The following is a 21,909-nucleotide window of genomic DNA, read 5'->3' as shown; positions in this document are numbered from 1 at the left end:
ACTCTACCTTTGAAACTTCGTAACCGAACTCTACCTAATTCGCCAAGAATAAATTTCGTAGCAACCGAACGTTTGCCTAATTGCATATATGCATATATAAGCCCAGTTCGGTTGATTCGCAAAATATGTTGAAGTTTGCGAACCAACCGAACACACAAGATGTACCCAAATAAATTGTTAAGTTCAAAGTTCGGTTACCTACCATTTTATCCTAGGTAACCGAACATTACACTGTACGACCAAAACCTCCATTAACGAGCGAGTTCGGTAACCTGCGTGTTTGAAAACGTAACCGAACTACACTTTCAGGTGTGTTCGGTTACATGTTCTTGACATATGGTAATCGAACTGATCCAAATCTACATAAAAAATTTCATTTTTTTTGAAAGTTTGGAGCAATTTAACCAACATTATCTAAGTTTGAAGCACACCTGGGTACCCAAATACCCTTCCTCCGGTTGTGGTTGGTAAAATCCATCGTTTTTCATGTTTTCCTTCTTCATCTTCTCTAACTTTACTCTCTCAATAATTCTACTTCTTTAAAAAAAAAAATCATCTGATTGTTTAATCTCACTAATTATCTTTAACTTAATCATCTCACTAATCATTACACTAACTATTATTAACACTAACTAATCATCACCCAAAATTAATCAGGAGAGTAATTTAGGTATTAATATAAATATCCAAATAAGAGGTGACCTAGATTTACTTCTAATGTCTTTATCCAAAATAAAACCATGATCCCAAAAAAACCATGGTCCCCAAAAAATCGTTCTTTTTAATCCACCGAGAAGTTTGTTTCTAAGGACTCCTCCTCAGATGACCACCAGTTTAAAATGTTGCCACTATTCCTGATTACAAGGATAAAGAGTTTGGTAAAATGCAAATTCCTAACTATTCCAAGCTTTTTCCTGGTCGAGTAATTTTTATAACAAATGAAACTGAAAAGGTATCGTTCTGCACACACTTTGTTCATCGTTGATCCGGCCTGAAGATACTACTATGTTGAAAATGTAAGAAAACAAACGGTGGTTCTATTGGGCACTAGAGAAAATGTACAGAGACAGCATAATCTTAACGAAAGATAAAGAAAAAACTGTTTAAATCTAAACAAAAGCAGATAATCAAATTTTACTATCATTTTCTAAAGAAACAATCCAAATGACAATCTAAATCTAGTAGTTTTGAGTCTGATGCATGCACAGGTACATTCTGTCAGACAACAGTTGCCACTGACTCGATAGTGCCAGCCTGAACTTTATGTGGAAGATCACTCAGTGGAGTAGCACTCTTCGGGAGTGCAGATGGTTTCACTTCTTCGTAAGCGGCAGCATGAACACCAAGAGCTGCACGGCCAGATGGATCAGGGTTCTTCGACCATTCTGCATCCCACTCCATTGCTTTAGCTGTACTGCATGCCACACTTGGTCCTCCTGGGACGGTTGACCTAGCAGCATTCTGTCCAAAACATAAAAAAACTTTTAGTCCAATCACTAATTCTATTCTGGTAGATCCATAGGATTGGCAATGACTGCCGAAGTATAGAGGTTTAAAAAAGGAATATATACAAAATGTAAGAGAAAAGGGAAAGTTCACCTTGGGGAAGAACTTTTCAAAGATAGTCCTGTAGTAGTACGCTTCTTTCGTGGGAGGAGTATTTTCAGGATAAACATAGCCTGCTTGAGCCAACATTGCATCGGTAACCTGTAAAAGACAAGCATTTCAAGAAATCAAATGTTGTTTGGGTTTATATCAAGATTGATTTTCAACTTGCTACGAGACCACAGATATTATTTTATCAAAATTGGCGGATGGAGTACATGTGCATTTGCATGATCTTTCAGTCCATCAATCCAGCTGTATCCTACTCCATCACTGAACTGCTCCTTTTGCCTGTACAATATGTGCTGAAGAGAGAAGAAAATTGTTTTAGTATCTCGAAATTGTGTAAAACAAGTTCAGACAAATGAATTACACTGGGTAGAAGAATTTTACAGTTCACAAACCTTTGGCAGGTATGGCTTCTGTTCATCATCAAATGCATTACGAAGGACCCACTTCTCGATTCTACCAAGATCTGGTCGTATCTGTAATTGATTAATTCACATGGTTTATCAAATCTTTGAACTCACCTGTCTTCTTTAATTTCATTTTTAATCCAAGAAACACGATAAGAAGTCAAAATAATGAGGCGGTTAAGCAGAAAATGGAAGTTGAAGAATAGGCAGCAAAGCTTCTAAACATTAAATGAGAAGACAAAAAGAAACCGAACATTATCATATTTCAGTAATTATGACAAACTTCTCAAGAGACTGAACTCTGAAATGAGCATATTTGTGTTTACCATTTTCCACTCTGGATCAATGTCCATTGCAATGTTAATGAACTGTTTATCCAAGAAGGGTACACGAGCTTCTAGACCCCAAGCTGATGTTGACTTGTTAGCCCTCAGACAATCATACAGATGCAAAGCTTTAATCTGTGTGATATAAGCAAACATAATCCAATTATAAGATTCATCATGATATTGGAAACAAAAAAAAAAGTAACACTGATTTTATTTCATGTGGCTGAAGAAAACTGCAAGGATACCGACTGAAGTTCAAGAGCAAAAGGAAAACTGTGGTTCATCCGACATTGTTTTGAGATCTCAAAACAATGGCTAAACGGAAAAATTGTGCGCAATACCTTCCGACATGTTTCTTGATGGAACTCATCCTTGTTTGGAGCCTTGTGGAAATATAAATAACCACCAAGAATTTCATCCGAACCTTCCCCTGAAAGAACCATCTTTACACCCAAGGACTTAATCTTCCTGGACATTAGAAACATTGGTGTGCTGGCTCTGATAGTGGTCACATCATATGTTTCAACATGGTAAATGACCTCCTCAAGTGCATCTAACCCTTCCTGTTATAGCAAAGACAAAACTTAAATCACAATCCTGGACTCTGAAGTCCTCAACATGGTGTATAGCATTAGACCGTGGCCAGAAAAAATTACCTGGACTGTGAAGGTAAATTCATTATGATGGGTACCAAGATAATCTGCAACTTCTCTGCCAGCTTTGAGATCTGGAGAACCCTGAATAAGGAAAATGTATAAGGAAACGACAATCCACCAAATTTGAGGAAAGGACAACCTACGGATGTTGAAATGTGATGCACTAAAGTAAAGAGGGAGACAATAAAATACCATGTTCATAAGAAACCTTATAAAGGGCTTTTTATTGAGATATATGATAGATATGTTAGAGATGAAAATCGTAAAATCAAGAAGACACAGGTCTTAAGCAGAGGATAGTTTTACTGGATTTTTCACCATTTCGTCGGTAACTTTATAAGCAGAATGATGTATCTCTGGAGTTTAAGACTCATTATCCAACCTTTAATCCGATGCAGAACGTATGCAGCTGTGATCCCCACTGCTTAGCAACTTCTGATTCTGCCAAGTAGCGAGAAGCTACAGATGCCACAAGTGATGAATCAAGTCCTCCAGATAAAAGAACACCAAATGGAACATCTGTCATCAGCCTTTTTTTCACAGCCTGCAAGGATGACAGAACACACAATTAGATCTTCCTCCTTGCATTAGCTCCTCCTTATTTTTCTTAAGCTTACAGGTACTTGCTGTTTTAGAATTAGAAGGTCTGCAATTCAAAGCCATACTTCTAACCAAAACCCATTGGCCAATCTTCATACTGAGTCTAGGAAGCTTGAAAAGACATCCATCAAATGAAATAAAACTCTAGCAACACTAAGCTAAAATTCACTGGTCGGCCAAACTAAATATTTATCATAGCCTTATGTTTAGTTGAAGATGTTCTTTAGAACTAAGTGATTGAGCATTATGTATACAATTTTTTTCCTGAAGGTTCATCACTTCTAGTTTGAAACAACTTAGAATTTGAACTGCAATTAAAGTTCAGAGCATGCCTTCTCAAAGACCTCCCGTAAAACCAAAGGATCATAAGGAGTTGATGGTGTGTTTTCTGCAAACCAAGGTGGGTTGTACCACCGCCTAAGCTCTCCTGCATAGTAAAATAAAACTCAGTTATATCCCAAATCTGGACTAAAGTTAAATGGGTATGATGTTACTAGATTTAAGATTTTAGAAACATCAAATTTCAATTTGCATACTTGTCTTGCAAAGGTGAAAGAAGACTTGTGAAAAGAAAAATTAAGCCTGTATTTATAGTAACAACAAGTGTTTTTAACTTCATATTCAGTTATCATTGGTTTAGCGAAGTTCCACAATAAATAAATAGATAGCTTACCAGTTTTGCTAGAATATATATGCCCAGGAAGAAAGGACGTGAAACGCTCACAGTCATCACTCAAAGCTTTCATTTCAGAAGCAAACCAAATTGATCCTGACAAAGACAGCAATTTGTAATAAGAGAATATCTTGTGTTGTTTGCATATTCCACTATGAAAGTCATGGACAAAGTATACTAGGCAAGAATGGAGGCAAAAGCAAACAGTGGATATGTCTTATTTGAACAAAGATTATCCTGTGAAAGATCTTTCAAGGATCAAGAATGTGAGATCTCCACTAACAACCTTAAAGAGATAATGAGTATGCAGAGTGTTTAATGATCGAAAGCGATAAATTTAAAAGCGAGAACTCCCAAGTCTCAGGCAGCTTTCTGACAAAATGGAATAGACTAAAATGGAAAAATGTTTGTCAAATCATCAAGAAAAACTGAATTTCCTTGCACCATTTCTTAAGTAAATTAAAATGAATATGTTCTTCTATGCTAAAGAATGTGGATGGCAGCTCAAGGGTGATATGATTTGGTTTTGTAATAACGCGCATCTTACTGGCAGATGTCACCTCAAACAACAGTTATAAAATCCATGTAGGACACTTTATATAAAGAAAACCACATAAAGTTAAGAAAAATTATCATGGATAAGCAGTTAAGCACCAAATAACAAGGATAATACAACTCTTGAGTGCCAACGTACATACCATCAAGACCCCAACCCATGTATAATGGTGTAATCCCAATAGCATCTCTAGCAGCAATGAAACTTTTGTCGCGGGTGTCAAGAAGGACAAAAGAGAACATGCCATCCAACATATCCACGAAATTCTCTCCATATTCTTCATACTGTCACAAATAAAAGAGCAAATAAATCAATTGGAGCAAAAAAAAAGCAAATACTCCAATTCCAATTTCGGCTTTCCAGATTATTCAAATTAGGTCCATAAACAATCTAACAGTCACCAGGAATGAGCAAATAGAAACTTCGATAAATACTTACAAGATGAGCAATAACTTCGCAATCACTTCCAGTTCTGAATTTATGATTCTTCAACTTTGCCCTCAATTCTTCATGGTTATAAATCTCCCCGTTAACCTAGATAGTAGAACTATGCAAGTCTAATCGATATTCAGAAATTCCATAATAACTTAACAACAACAGTATCAATTTCAGATGAGTATCACCCATTCAAATAGCAGAATATAGAGTAATTAATCAAAGATGGAGAGCGAAGTCTGAGTATGATAAGATATAGATAATATACCGTAACGATGATAGATTTGTCTTCATTGTAAAGAGGTTGATCACCAGAAGCAGGATCTACAATAGCCAAACGTTGATGAGCAAGATAACAATCTTGATGACAATGTAATCCACTCCAATCTGGACCTCTATGTCTTAACCTACATACATTTCCCAAAAATCACACCACCAAAAAAAAATAATTTCAAAATCAGTTTAATGGATGACGAAATCTCCAAATGCAAAATGAAATTGAAAAGAATGAGATTCAAAAATCATCACCTTCTGGAGAGTTCGATGATTCTGGAACGTTTAGCCTGAGAGTTATCAACACAACCGAAAACCGCAAGGATTCCACACATCTTTCTTTTCTATTATCTCTACTCTGACTGCTCTCTGTGCTTCACTGATTCTGGAGTTAAAACCTTTGGAGAAGATGAAGAAGACAAATAGAGTCAGGATTGAATCTTAACTTTTCATCACAGCCATCGAATCCTGAGCGCTATGAATATTAAATTAGTTCCGTCTCTCCCACTAGTGTTAATTAGGGTTTTTTAAGATGGAAGAAATTATGGGGGTTTTAGGAAGGAGAGAGATTGGCTGGCTGACTGATTCCTTTTGTATGACTGGACTGCCACACTCACAGACTTATTTTATAACCACCACCAATCACTTGGAGCGAGATTCCTGGAAGATTCCATTTTCGCTTTTATGGTAAGCCTATATTTTGTTACATTTCTGGTAGTAAATTTTTTCCATTTCTTACCTCTCTGCCCAATATTGTTGTGCCCATCCTTGACATTTCAATTTTGAAGCAACAATTCTACTTTCACAACGTTTTCCCCCGGGGATTCATCCGGGAAAAGGTACAACTAGGAATTACTAGGTAGTCCAAACAAACCCAATACCGGTTACTCTCTAATCCACCCCTAAAATAAAATTATCTGCTGGTCACCAGAATATTTATTCCCTAGTCCAAAACGTGCGGGTCACACAAGACAAGTTTTTCAAAAGTACCAAAAATACCCTTTCTGCAACTCCACGAACAAATCAAATTCAGTTTCTTTCTCTTTTTTTTTTCATCTCAGATTGTTTCTCTTTGGTTTTCTCTGCTCCTGCGTTTTGGTTCATCACAGTATCTGGTAGCGTCTTTCAATTAGGCTCATCACAGCTATTATCTCGTAAATCATCTGTGCTTCGAAATCAGATTCGAACAAGGTATTTATCTCGTAAATCATCTTCCTCTGCTGTTGTCTATGATGTACATTGTTATCAGATCCGATTTCTATCAGAATAGTTGTCTATGATGTACATTGTTATCTTTCTTTTATGATTTCAGTTTTGTGATGATTTATATTGTTCAATTCAGTTTCCGTTCGATTTACAATGTGATTTTTGTGTGTTTCAATTAGGTATCTTAAAATCGAATTAGGTTAATCTCAGATTCGAACAATGTATGTTACTATAATCACCTTTTCTCTGCTGCTGTTCTGTTTTAGTTTCTTTGTAATCTGATATAGGTTTGTTTTACTGTATTTTTTGATATAGGTTTGTTTTGTTAGATAGATCGTGTAGTAATTTTGTATTCTCTTTTTGATATAGCTGCAGTTCTTCTATTTATAGAAGATGAAACTCAAAACATATTGATATGTTGTAAAATATATTCTACATGTTACATACCAATACGTACTGCATATAGCCTGCAAATATATCTTACTAAAATACAGTAGATGCCAATACATATCAATATGTATAACGTATAGGAATTCAGAGACTTAGTTATTCTACATGTTACATACCAATACGTACTACATATAGCCTGCGCTCTTAGTATGTATCGTGCAATACAGTAGATGCCAATACATATCAATATGTATAACTTATATCCATTCAGAGACTTAGTTAATTTTTGGATCATTTACAGGGTTAACATGTCTGACGTTGCTCCCAAACCAGACTTCTCCATCTATTCTCATGTATACCATAAGCAATATCATTTTCCATATGAGGTTACATCGTTTTCATCTTTAGAGGATTTGAAATTTTGCATCTGTAATATGTGGAGCTGGTTGACTCCATCGACTATTCTGGTTAACTATTTCCAGAATCAAGCGATAGTTCCTATTCTTGTCGATGTAACACTCCAGGGCATCTCTGCATTACATTCTTCAAAGCAATCAGCTTTCTTTGATTTGCACGTGGATGTAATTTCAAATGGCGCGTCTAGGCGTATGGAAGTTGACAGTAATGCAGACTTAGTTGTCAGTGCAAAGAATAGTTATTTGAAAGAAGGTAAAGAAGCCCCAAAAGTGTTTTTTTTCAGATGGTTGGGATAAGATTTTTGATGATATAGATCAATTATTCTATGGCGGTGTTGATGCCGTACGTATAGAATGCCAAAAATACTGCATGAGAACTGCATATGAGGTAATTAAGAAGAAGAATGACCTTGAGAGATTCACCGCCGTATGTAGTGTGAAAGGTTGTTCATGGAAGCTTCACGCAACTGCCATTGGTAGTTCTACTGATGTTTTTAAGATAAAGGAATATGTGGGAAGGCACACCTGTGGCGGTGGTTATATGTTGAAGAATCCAAGAGTTACAAAAAAACTCATGAACAGTCTAATTCATGAGATGGTCAGGCACAACTCTCGCATAACACCAGTAGAGATCATAGATTATCTTAAAGTTGGTGGTGGCATTGAAATCCAGTATCACCACGCATATCATGCAATTGAGTTGTCGCATAAACAGATTTTTGGTAATGATGTGAAGTCGTATACTGATCTTGCTTGGTGGGTGAATGTTGTTAGGGAAACAAACCCTGGGTCATTTATTGATTTCGATTTCAATGATGTTACAAAAAGATTCAATAGACTTTTTGTTTGCTTTGGAGCTTGTATAGAGGGATATAAACTATGTCGTCCCATGATTTTCTGTGACTGTACATTTCTCACTGGAACTTTTAAAGGAGATCTCATGGAAGCAACATGTCTTAATGGCAATCAAGGTAACTGGTTCTTTTTTTTTGATATGTAGTGTCTGGTAGTTAGATCACTCATATTGACCTTACTTCACTATCTGACAATGATTGACCATACTACATACTACATATTGACCTTACTGAGTATGAGATAAACCATACTGCATGTGAAAATGTAGTGTCAATCAGTTGCTTAACATGTTATTATGTAGTGTCAGGTTTTCACATATCAACAAAGAGGTAAACCAACTGCATGTCAATATGTAGTGTCAATATTAGTTGCTTACCATAACTAGTAATTCCTTTTTGCAGGATTTTATCCGCTTGCGTTTGCTTTAGTACCTGGTGAAGACAATATTAGCTGGGAATGGTTTTTCAAGAAACTGAAGGAGGCTTTGAATGATGATCGCCCAATCACTTTTATGACTGACCGGGGTGAAGGGTTGGTTAAATATATTCCCAAAGAGTTCCCTGATTCTCATCAAAGATATTGTTACTTCCATTTGGACAAAAACTTGCCTATCGCAAAGTCTGACGAAAAGTATAAGGAAGTGACTGATGCTTTCCGAAAGGCGACATATGCTCTTTCTCCTGCAACATACGAGGAAAGTCTTCGAGAAATGGTTAATTTGGGAAGGCCTTGGGTTGCTGACTACTGCCGCAACATTCCAAAAGAAAAGTGGTCCAGTGCTTTCTTCAAGGGCTGTAGTTATGGTTACACTTCATCTAGCGTTGCTGAATCGTTCAATAGCTGGATTAACAAAGAGAAGAAATTACCTGCGTGTGCGTTCGTTGACTCGATCAGGTTTGTATCAGTTTCCTTAGTCACAGTACAATCTTATATTAGTTTTGTTTTTGTAACAGTATTAGCATATATGTTCTGTTAATCTACGTACATTTTTAGTATAACAGACTTTGCTATCCCCTTGTCGTGTAGGATACGTATGATGGAAATGATGTCAGAACGTCGTGAAGAGAGTCTCTTGATGGACCCAAAACTGCTAACCCATACGTATCAAGCCTTGCTTGAACTACACATCCAAATTGGTTGTCCCTGGAAAGTTAGCTAGTCAGATGCTAATCGTTATGAAGTGCATTCTCCAAGGTTAGCCTTTACCCCTAATCTCTATCATCTGAATGTTATTTACTTTCTCTTTCTTTTTTTAAGTACCATGTTTCTGTGAGAACATATAAATATGTACTGTGTATATTAGGTGTACTGAAAAATAACACATGAATATGTACTGTGCAGATCTCATATGGCAGATCTAGAGAGAAAAACTTGTACTTGCCAACGATGGCGCGTCTATGGTTTTCCATGCTCGCACGCTACTGCAGCTATTACTAGATCTGGAGGAAGAATTCTTGATTACGTTGAAGATTATTTCAAAGTTACCACTTTTCGTAAGATATATTCAATAGCTATTAGACCTGTTCCTAACCACGATAGGTGTGTGTCTTTAATCAGTACATTTTCATATTTTGCATAACAATATGTAATGGTAGATACCACTTACACATGTAATAGCAATTGAAACTGTCAACATAAACCTACTTACATATGGATGTTACATACTGATATGTAATGATAGATACCACTACATTTTTTTATATTTGTTTTTCAGGAACAATATACCGTGTACATATTCATATGTAGTTGTGGTTCATTCCATTTATATGATACTGTTTTTTTCTCACATGCCCGATGAGTATCACGTAGATGATATCGTTCTCCCACCAGAAGTAATTAGGTCTCCACCAGGCAGGAAAAAGGGGAAACGTTTTAAGTCTGCATTTGAGACTAGTAGAAAATCTGTCAAGTGTTCAAACTGTAATTTGAAGACTCATCACAACAAGGCAACATGCAATCTTATCCGACAGTATGAACTTTCTGAAGAATGATTTTGTGTCAGGTATGTATTTCAGTCAGATACATATTAATGTCTTAATTAAGTAAGTTTGATACAATACAATGTACTTTTAAGCAAGTAGTGTTCTGATTTATCTTTTTCTTTTATCACAGGCTTGAACGTGCAACAGAATGTTATATCGATGATGTTGCCAGATTCCTTTTCCACAATTCTTTCCTCTAGCCCTTGTTCTATTCTACCGTTTTTCTTTTTGATTTTGTCAATACCAACTGAATTTGGTTAATAAGTATTTCATTTTACAGTACATACATTACAAGTGTACTGAAAATACTGTTTTTGTTGTTTCTTAGAACATCTTTTGGTTTTTGAAACATTATAAGTCTATCAAAATGTAGTTATTGTAGTTATTTTCGAATAATGAAATATGTTTTTAAGTCTATCAAAATGTCAGTATCTATCACCAGTAGTGAAGTATTTACATACTGAAATTACATGTCAGTATTGTAGTGTTAGTATCTACCACTACATACTGATATGTAGTGGTTGTAGTGTAACCATACTAGATGTTTGTAACAAGAAAACAATTAAATATGTACTGGTTTGTGGTTTAACCATCTTCCACTAAGATTATTTAGAACATTTTTTGGTTTTCCAGCTGATTCACCATCTTTTGAGGGGGGGCAGCGCCCCCTCTTATCAACAACACAAAATCATGTTTAAGTAACACAATTGAAATATCACTACATTAAAGTTAAACCCAAATTCAAATTAAAAATCACTACATATTAGATATATGTTTTTGAACATTCTTGAACTCATGAAATGAAATGAAACCAAGAATAAAAAGAAAAGAAAATAGGTAATAAGTGATATGTACTGTCAGATTACTTTTAGCAAGTAAGACTATTTTTGTGTCATCTGCCAACTGATTTCCGGTGGAGATGCTTTCAGCAATTTGCATGCTAACGGGACCCTTTTGTTACGAATCTTCGCTTGCACTTCTTCATCATCTCCCAAAGGCACTCCCACATATTTTCTTTTTGACATCATCTTCATAAAATGCATCACAAACAGTAGACAGTCTGGCGATCCCCCTTGTTGAGGTGCTTCACATTCATTCACTATTACATTCTTCATTGTTACTTTGTTCTTCTCCAGAAAGTACACGTTGATAGGTACGTACATGTAATCTGCCATTTTGCAGGCGTGTGGATAACAAATACCTCCCCATTCAGTCTTAGAAGAATTGTAGTGGTTGAACACCATTTTCTCGCAGTCATACTCAAGTAGCGTCCAATGAAAATTGTGGTGGCACATTGGTACAAGAATCTTCTTGATACTTTCATCCATCGCCAATATTGGTTTGTAAACAGAATCATGTGCTGCTCCTTTGAGGTTATCCGGGAACTCGACATTGTACTGAAAACATGGATGTACTTGAAATAGTTTATATATAATTTTGTTTTATGCAATATTGATATGTAGTGTACCTACCCCTACATACTTTTTTAATTTTTGAATATGTGCTGTAGTAAATATGCAGTGTAAGATAACAACTTACCCAAGCGGACGGATCCAGATGCAACACAGGCAAGTATTTCCTGTATACTTCGTGCATCGGTTGCTCATTCTGAAATTTGGTGTTAAGCTTGTATTGTGCGTAGTTGAGAAGATCTTGTTCTAATAAATCGTTCTGCACCAAGTCATCAACTGTAGTTCCACTTACACAAAGACCACCTTCTCCCACTCTCCAAGAAATTGATCTAGAAAATAAACGACGTAAAGGTTAGTATTCTTTGTGTAACAATACATACTGATATGTCTTTCTCAGTATTTTTTATACAAATATGTATGTATATCAAAAGTACATACACAAACTAGTAGTACATATCAATATAAAAGTGTCAATTGAGAACTCACCTAAGATTTTTTGCATTATTGATGTATGTGGAAAGAGTACTCTTTTGTTCATCGTTCATGTCATTATAGAATGGTGATTTAGTCAGTTTCCGGAAATACTTGCGCAATTTAAGCTTTCTCTTTTTGTTTAGTGGTAGTGCTTCTGCAGCTGCAGCTTTCGGTCCTTTATATGATGGTGAGAGCTTACTTCCACTCTCATATATATCATCTACCTTCTTTGCAGGATGGGAACGAGTAACAGGTCTGGTGGGTGTTGTTACCTGCTGCTTTTCGGGATTTGTAGCACGCTTTTTGTTCACTTTTACCATTTTTTGTTTCTGGCTTGGGCTAAACTGTTCCTGCATTTTTAATCAACATAAAAAAATATGTAAATATCTATATTGCATAAAACATAGTTACATCGCCTAATCATTTTTGAAAGCATGTAGTGGTATATGATTGTATGGTATAGTGATTTCTAGTGCTACCATACTGATATACATATCAGTATGTAGTGATTTGTATTGTAACATTAACTACACAAAATGAGATTTTTAGTACATATCATTCACCTGTGATGGAACCTCCAAAACATCTTGCGAGGGGACATCCAGAACATCTTGTGATGAAACATCCAGAACATCTTGTGATGAAACATCCAAAGGATCTTGTGATGAAACCTCCAAATGACTTTTTGAACTGGTTGTAGGTATGTATTCTTGTTGCTTACCTGTAACTTCACCTGCATCTTTCGATTTAATGGGTTCTTGTTGCTCAGTTGTTTCTTGTGGAATTTGTAAAGGCCGCAAATCTCTTCCAAACAGGTTATCAAATTGTTCTCGTAAGTTAATACCAAAAAGACCATTGTTGTTATCTGGAAGGAGGTCTGCAAACTCTTCGAAATAAACACCAATGCCAGAGTTTTCCATTTCTATAAAGTCTGGCATAGACAGCTTTTCAATGTGTTCCAAACTCGACATCATAGTAAACAAAGGTACATCCAGCAAATGAAACTCTTCCGCCGCCAATCCGGCGTTATACTCTGGAAATTTCTGCGAATTAACTACAACTGAAGACTTCGTTTCTAGCATAGTTGTAAGCAACTCCTTTGCTGCTTCCTACCTAACTTCAAGTTGATCAACCTGCAAAAATCAATTGAAACTGTAAACAAAAACCTACTTAGCTTGAGTTTTTGCTATGTCTACCACCACAAGAATGTACTGTTACATATAAATATGTTCCACTACAAGAATGTACTGTTACATATCAATATGTAATGGTAGATACCATTACATATTGATAAGTAACAGATAGATATTGATATATAACAGATAGATAGTGTTATACAAGAATGTACTGTTACATATCAATATGTAATGGTAGATACCACTACATATTGATATGTCACAGATAGATATTAATATGCTACTTACCTGTGTGTTTTCTTTGCCCTTTTTCTCTTGTATCTCTTTGACTTTTTGCTCCAAATTAGATTTAGCCCAATTTTTAACCTCAGAACGCGGAACTTCAACATCATGGAACTTCAATACTGAAGTTGTTGACAATTCAACAGCAGAGGTGGCATTAACATGAGTTTGATATTTCGGTGTTGACAAACCAACTTCAGGAATGTTGACATTAGCATCTGTTTGATCTTCCGGAGAATCTTGCATTTCGTTCTCAACTATTTGGTCCACATTCAACTCTTCATTGGGGTTTCTTGGAGTAGGTGTACATCCAAAGCTAACATAATCTTCCTGGATGGATTCTCTCTGCAAAGGGAAAGCTTTTCGGTAAATATCATGCAACATGAACTCAAGCTTTGAAGCGTCAACCGGTTCGCCCTCTTGCTGCATTGTGTTGAATTCACTCCATTTGGAAGATATTGTATTCCTCAAATCATCGTATTTAATCTTCCAATCTTCTCCCCCCAATACTGAGTCCTCTTCTTCTTTCTCTTCTTCCTTCTCTTCTTCCTCTTCTTCTTTCTCTTCTTCCGATTCGGAATTCTCATCTAAACAAAAAGCATCATCATTTGCTTCCTGTTGAATCCTTCTTGAAATACGATTAAGGATTTGTATTTCTTCGTGTGTTATCTCATCTTTGAAATCAACATGGAACTGGTACAAATCAAATAAATGTAAAAAAGCAACTACATATTAGATATTACCAAAAAAAAACATGTCGTAGTTCTTTCTCTATTAGATACACAGGGAGAACTACATATTGATATGCTAATAACTACATATCAATATGTATCACCAAAATTTATATGCTAATAACTAATACATATTGATATGCTAATATGTAGTAGTATATTGATATGCTAATAACTACTACATATTGATATGCTAATAATTACATATCAATATGTCGAACTACGTGTACTTATCAATATATATTTTTATTATGACAAAATATGTACGGAAAGTTTACGTGATACTCAGAAATATCAATATCCTTTAGGAACTCAGCACATATCTTTGTATGATTCCACCTAGCCACTCTTGGCACATACATTCATGCAGGTTCTGTCACTATATCCTCGGGCGCCACCAAATGGGTATGCTTCGCAAACCATGGCTGCAAAATATTGATATGCAGTATTAGATATACTATCAAAATGTAGAAAACACATAAAACAAAAACATTTTTAAGTAGAATAAACAAATAAATAGATTCTTACCAACAAATAAATAGCACAACCATTTGTGCGTTCTACGGATTCCACGTTTTCATTCAGCTCTTTCTCTAAATGAGAATGGATGAGGTCAGGCCATGAAATATTCTTAGCCTTCTCAAGATAAAGAACGAAACCAATATATTTTTCAGTCAACGCGTTTGCATCACTTGTAGCGAAAAATAATGAAGTGCACATATACAAGAAGATAAGCCTAACAAGATCTTCGACATCTTCCTCGTCTTCCTCGTCTTCTTCAGAATATTCATTTGATTGATCACCCACGCTTTGCAGAGACTCTTCATCAAACTTCTTCTTTTTCAGATTAATTGGTGTTCGTTTAAGGATATTCAAGATTGCCTTCACAATCATTGGCCTAGTCACTTTATCACCAGCTTTCATATCAGTAGGAAAAGTCCTTTTGAAAAATTCTGTTTCACACCATCCACTTTTTTTATTGACTTGTATAAGCCTATAATCAAGATATTCCCTATTTGGAATTCTCGGCATCCCATAAATAAGTGTCATTTCTTCTGGTGTGGATACTAGCTCATTCGGTTGGCCATGCCTTTTAAAGACAAATCTAAGCTTGTTTGGATCTTGACCCCTAACGTAACAGCGTAACATTTTCGTCATTGCATCTTCAATCTTCAACCAATGTTCCAACTCAAATCTTGTGTACCAGAACATTAGGAACAGGTTACCGAATGATGCTTCAAAAATCATCTTCAGCTGCAACTCACTCAACTCAAGATTTTCAGTGGACTTTGCAATAGCCTTCTTAGTGGTCCTAATAGTCTTCGCAAGCCCCCACAAGCCCCTGAAACCGCCACGGTATAAACTTCGTGGTTTTCCAGCTCCTTTCTTACGCTTATTAGCACCTACACAATAACAAGAACCAAAAACTATTACAGTACATATCAATATGGTATATCAAATATGTAGTTACATCATCAATATGTAGTTGTAATATCTACCAAGTCTTGAAACTACATATTATTAATAGTACATGCGATAATATAAGTATCTACCTCTACATATTGATATGTAATATGTTATGAGAATATAAGTATTTACCTCTACATATTGATATATAATAGTAGATATCACTACGTATTATTTTAACTACATATCGATTTGTAATAGTACGTATGGCATATGTATCTGCTTTGATACAGTAAAAATATAAAAACACTTAATACCAAAAACAAGCACAACAATGCATCATTACATACTCATAAACATATGTTATTAAGGATACATATTATTCATACGCTTTGTTCTTATATGTAGTTGTACTACATACCTTCTACATTTGCTTTCCCCCCTTTTGTTTTTGGTGAAGGAGTAGCAGCTCTCAAGGCAACTGCTTTCTTCCCCTTCTCTTCCCCTACACCATATCAAATATGTAGTTAATGTTCTACCATGAACATGAAACAACTACATATCAAATACCACAACATATTGGTAATTTTATAACTACATACTGATAACTACATATGAACCACAATTTACGGGGGTCGAGGGGGCAGCGCCCCCTCGTTATTAAGAATTATCTTCAGTTTTAACATTACAAACCTTCTTTCAGGAGCGCTTTTGCTTTCCCTCTTTTTTATTTTCCCTTTCCTTTTGGAGAAGGAATAGCAGCTCTCAGGAAAAGTGCTTTGTCCCCCTTTGCTGGTGGTGAAGGAGTATCAGCCGTTGTCGCTGTTTTTCCTTTTGCTTTAGTAGTTGCCGCTGTTGTTTTTCTTTTGCTTTTTGCTTCAGGAGCAGCAGCTGCTTTCTTTCCTTTGGTTTTTGCTGTTTTTGTAAACCAAAAGTTTTGTACACATTACATATTACAGGCAGATAATAACATGTAGCACACATATCAATTTGAGATGCTATCATTACATATCAATAACTTCAAATTGCAGACAACATATTGATATGTAGTACAAATATAAAACATATGAATCACACACTGCATGTCAAATTACATACACAACAGATGAAAAACATGTAAAACATATGACTCACAGAGATGTTGTGTTTCTATTGAACAAAAAACATATGAATCACACATTGCATGTCAATATGTTGTTTCAAATTACATATACAACATATGAAAACATGTATACCAGATACTACATACAAATATCTAGTGATTCCATTGAGCAAAGAAACACACACTGCATGTCAATATGTAAGAGTAAATTGCATATACAACAGTTGAAAACATGTAAAACAAACACTACATACAGAGATGTAGTGATTCTATTGAGCATATGTAGGATATTAGTTGAACATCACTACATATCTACAGTTTTTCATCAGCACTACATATTAATATGTATTGCATTTCAGTATGAAATTCAACAACAGTTTTCTAAGTATTGCATGTCAATATGAAGTACAAAATTAGGCTTTACTTTCTTCTGATTTTTGCTTACCTTCTACCTGAGGAACATTTGTTCGTGACGGAGTACCAACTTTACTCATACTCCTTGTTGTCAGAGATTTAACAGCAGGGGAGGATTGTGTTGGTGAATCATCAACATTTTTTCTTCTTCTTTTTACCTGGGTTTCTTCTACAATTTCTTCTGTAATTGTCCGCTTGATAGTTCTAACCATTTTTTTCTCTTCAATTGAATAAATAAAAATTAGATTAGGAACTGATGATTTATGTAATTGATTAGGTCAGGAACTGATGATTTTTCTGTAATTAATGATTTCCGAAATCATTTTTCAGATGAGTTTGATTGAGAAGAAAGAAGAGATAGAAGCGATTGGTAAAGAAGAAATTGAATGTCTAAAGGAGCGGTTCTGTAACTGAAGAAACAAGAGAGAGAGAATCGAAAATGAAACTGAAAATTACTTTTAACGTGTCTATGGGTAGATAGGTAATTTTAGGCAGTTTTAAACTTTATTGGACCAATCGATAAATGTGTTATCCCTCTGGACTAGCCAGTAACACGGGTCGGAATTACTGGACTAAATAAGAAACGTCTCAAGGTACAATGGTTCTGGGCAGGGACGGGCCTAGCAAGGGGCTAACCCGGGCTATAGCCCGTCCCTGAATCTGGCCCAACAAAAAAATTGTCCTCATATTTGTTGAAAGTTCTGTTTTAGCCCATTAGTGTAAGGTAATTTAGCTCATTTTATCCCAATGATGAGATAATATGTAGCCCATTTGATGCAAAATTTTAATTTAACAGTAAAAAGAATTGCTTTCTCTCAAAAATTTGCCACGTCCTCCGGCCGCTTTGCAAACAGGGGCGGAGGCAATGCAGTGCAAGGGTGTGCAATTGCACACCCTTAAATATCCAATTTTCATACTAAGTGTTAGTTTTGCAAGCCCAAATCAAGGGATAAATGGGTTTTGCACCCCTAAAATCCCAAAAGTCCAACTCTCTAAGACCAATCACAGTTATTATCCTTGCGAGTGTAACTAATTCTTGCCTCTTTCTTCCCAAATTCATTTATTTGATCAAAATGAAGCATGCACCCGCATCTCATACTCTTCTTGCTGGTTGAGGTTGAAGGGCAACGGAATTTTTGATGTGTAAAAGAATTTTTATTATAGTAACCTTTTCATTTTGTCGCGTATTTATTTTTTTTGCACCCCTCCATAGAAATCATGGCTTCGTCCCTGCTTGCAAATTAGTGATGATCCAGCCCTTCCTCAAGAGAAATCCTAAGTCCGTCCCTGGTTCTGGGAAGCTCCTCACCACTGGGATATAAACACAGTCCATTATTTTGAAGGTTGTTGCACCAAATTAGTCTTTGTCCCTTCATTTGATTCTAGAGGACGAAATTCATAAATGCGAGATATTGAAACTGGTTGATAGTTACTTACTTGAGATCGAATGAGAGTGTGACATCTAACGCTAGTGCACATAGATTAGGCCGGATGAAGTGACCCAAAAGGAAAAAAAAAAAAAGAACCCATGCTAGTATACTACATTTCCATACCATATGACCACCATATGAGAGAATGGTCCAACTGAGAGTTGGATCATATGTGCGCTAGATACGAAAGGGGAGGCAATTTGGTTTTTGGTATGAGGCAAAAGTTGCGCAAAGACAAGAAAGAGGACAAAGGGATTCCATGTCGCAACTCTGGAAGCGCCAGCATAGACAGTTGCCCCGCAGCTCAGTCGTGGAACTGGCTTTTGGTGCGTATGATTCGCCACTAAATCTTTTCTGACTAGCTCCGGTTATCTTATTATGGACTGATCAAATTAAAAGTACAAAATTTCTAGGGGTTGATGTTGATCTAACGGATGTAATTGCAGATTCTGAAGATACGTAGTAGTAAAGATTCTGTCTGTGGAGAGAAAAATATTGAATATTCTGTGACCCACCTACCTACGTCAAGGATTCTCGGGTGATATGTTTGGAAATTGAAGCACATTACTTGCTATTGGCCTCATTTGCATTTGCTGAAACTGAAAGAGTTTTTTTTTTCCCTTTGGTGATTCAACTTTCTATAGTTGGATTTGCTTTAACCCTGGTGTTTTGGAGGAGTAGGTCCAGATTAACTACTTGGTTCTTAACAAACTTTAAAAAAAAAAAAAAAAACGAATTTTGCCTCTGTGAACAAATTTTTGACATGAAAATTTGTCTCTGCAACCAAAGGTTACTAACACAAACTGCAACATGGGTTGGGTGGACACCTAGGGATTATATTGGTACCCGTATCGGTATGGCATTTTCGGGTACTTCCCAAAAGGCCTATCAAAAAAAACTAAGTTTTTCGTTCAAAAAGTTGTCTCTTGCTTTCACGTATTTTATACATGTGAGGTGGAAAAACGCTTAAAAAGGATTAAATATCTTCATTATGACCCTCCATTCCCCTTGTATAACTTTCTTTCACGGTTATAATATTTCATTATTATATATCTCCATGTCCAGTAATATATACGGCCTTATTTATGTTATTTTGGGGCCTCTTTTTGGGTCTACATATCTTTTACTAAGATATCCAACAGATTTTATTCATTTTCCTAGAAGCCCCAATAAGAAGTATGATATAATCTTTATCTCATGTTTTCAACTGTAGTTGATACGTAATCGATCAGTGGTACTTAGAGTCGGTACTGTTGTGAAGAAAGATCGAGAATAACACAATGAAAAAAAATAATGTTTTGTGTGCATTACAGCATGCCAGAGCAAAGGAGTTGGTCAAAACGGTTATAAAAAAGGATTTATAACCAAGTTTGGCATTCCTTAACCGTTGAAGACAAGTCTGGCATAATTCTAGCAGTTAGAAATGCATTGTTGCGGTTAGGATTACTTCTTATGGACAAATGGTTGTTCATAAGCCGTGCAATCAGTTGCACACGGATTGGCTTGGTTCTTCGCACTATAAATAGACCAGAAAACTTCTGCAAATGTAGGTCTTCAAGTGTGGAGGCCTCACATTGCAGGTTAGAGTGTGTTTTAGGCTCATAGAGAGAATAAGCTTGTAAGTTCATTGGTTGGACAGAATTTTGTAATCTTCCCCTTAAGTTAATGAAAAGAAGTTTGTTTGCTTATATATTTCCTTGGTTTTCTATTGATTCGAAAGTACTCCCCAAATTCTGTGAAGCATAAGGATAGCATTAACCCTCTTTGTAGTATGAGCTATAATTGAAGGAAAAGATAAAATCTAAGTAATTCTCCCGTCGGATAACTCAGTGTGTAGTGTTGTTGTATGCATAGGTGTAAACTTATAAGGCTGATGTACGAGTGGGTGATAAGAGATCACTGAACCATAGTGTTGTCGGGTCATAGTTGCGCAAAAAAATTGCTTGGAGCATTTGCATGTATGACACTTAGAAATGTTGTTATCATTGTGTTTGCACCTATGCTTACAACAACACATTTGTTCAAATTAACTTTGAGACCAGTTATAGCTCATATATTTATAAAATGAGTAACAAGTTCTCGAATTCCTATACCTTGCTATTTATAAACATAAAAAGTTTAATACGCAAACTGTAATTGACACCCTTGTTGACTTGATAATGAGTAGCAAGTTCTTTGATTCAAATGCACAAGATTCATCATTAATTTAAAAAAATCATCATCCAACAATTGAAAATAAATGGGGATACGGATCACTCAATCTTATTCCAATATGTGATTGAAGTTATATATAAATTTTCATTGATGAGAAGAGAATGTAAGCGGTGGTAATGCACCATAAGAGCCATCTCCTCAATTTCAATCAAAACCTAGAATATTATATATACAATACGATTAATGGGGTGCCAACTCATATTGTCAAATTCCTTTTGAATATCAAGTTTACATATATAGTATTACAGGAATGTTACTCTTGAATCTTCTCCCTCTACGATCCAAAATATATGTCATGGCCTAAATTTATCTGATAAGGCCGGTGTAAACCCAAATCTGCTGTTGTATTCCATAAGTATGTTTACGACCCCAAATCTGTATCTAAGTTATAAACTGACATAATTGTTTGAAATTTGCATTGCGAACCATAACCTGTCCATGCAACTCCAAAATTTCTAAAAGAAAAAAAATTGATGTAAAAGGATAATATATTAAAAATTAAATCAAATAGTACATCAGGTTAGCAATTTCTTGCTTGTTGAAGACATTACACAAAATACTAGAATTTTAAACTTGAATTTGCAAGTGAGGTACCACCTGATGGAGGTTTCGAATTCTAACTACCTTTGGCATCGAGTCAGCTGCTACATTTTTCTCCTTTGTAATGTACCTGCGTTTGTGGGAGTTTCTCTAGAGTAATATTAGCTTCAGTGGTAGAGCTCTTCAATTGCCAAGAAGCCTTTAGGTTTTTGTTGTTAACTATATCCTATAGTTTCTTGTAGTCTGTTGCTATGGAAACACTAGAAACAAATTATTGTTCAGCGCTTTTGCTTCTGCATGGAGAGCTGAGGAAGCTAGCCCAAGTCGAACTCGTCGCCAAATGTGAAAACTCTTCTTGTTCTATAGAAAATAAAA

The 21,909-nt window shown here is 35.7% G+C and overlaps 1 protein-coding gene across 1 annotated transcript; it reads right to left on the bottom strand.

Annotated features, from left to right (window-relative positions):
• Positions 1-1,015: 1,015 nt before the first annotated feature.
• LOC113336112 (asparagine synthetase [glutamine-hydrolyzing] 2-like) lies at positions 1,016-6,143 on the bottom strand. The gene is made up of 14 exons (XM_026582108.1): positions 5,799-6,143; positions 5,539-5,677; positions 5,274-5,369; positions 4,978-5,119; positions 4,280-4,375; positions 3,939-4,033; positions 3,389-3,550; positions 3,007-3,087; positions 2,692-2,913; positions 2,348-2,482; positions 2,010-2,090; positions 1,824-1,910; positions 1,600-1,707; positions 1,016-1,461 (listed from the first exon to the last, which is right to left on the bottom strand). The coding sequence occupies exons 1-14, from the start codon at positions 5,876-5,878 to the stop codon at positions 1,219-1,221; spliced, it is 1,767 nt and encodes a 588-aa protein (XP_026437893.1). The 5' UTR covers positions 5,879-6,143; the 3' UTR covers positions 1,016-1,218.
• Between the last annotated feature and the right edge of the window lie 15,766 nt (positions 6,144-21,909).

This window comes from Papaver somniferum, unplaced genomic scaffold, assembly GCF_003573695.1.
Source record: "Papaver somniferum cultivar HN1 unplaced genomic scaffold, ASM357369v1 unplaced-scaffold_150, whole genome shotgun sequence".
NCBI classification, from domain to species: domain Eukaryota; kingdom Viridiplantae; phylum Streptophyta; class Magnoliopsida; order Ranunculales; family Papaveraceae; genus Papaver; species Papaver somniferum.
The sequence above is the reverse complement of the archived record's forward strand: the minus strand, read 5'-3'. Positions and strand labels throughout refer to the sequence as shown.

What these genes read in the sequence shown, in the direction of transcription:
- LOC113336112 (XM_026582108.1), bottom strand. Translation starts at nt 5,878, where the DNA reads ATGTGTGGAATCCTTGCGGTTTTCGGTTGTGTTGATAACTCTCAGGCT. An exon ending in AATTTACCTTCACAGTCCAG is followed by an intron (nt 2,914 to 3,006) that starts GTAATTTTTTCT and finishes TTGCTATAACAG; the next exon opens with GAAGGGTTAGATGCACTTGA. An exon ending in AGAAGCCATACCTGCCAAAG is followed by an intron (nt 1,911 to 2,009) that starts GTTTGTGAACTG and finishes TTCTCTCTTCAG; the next exon opens with CACATATTGTACAGGCAAAA.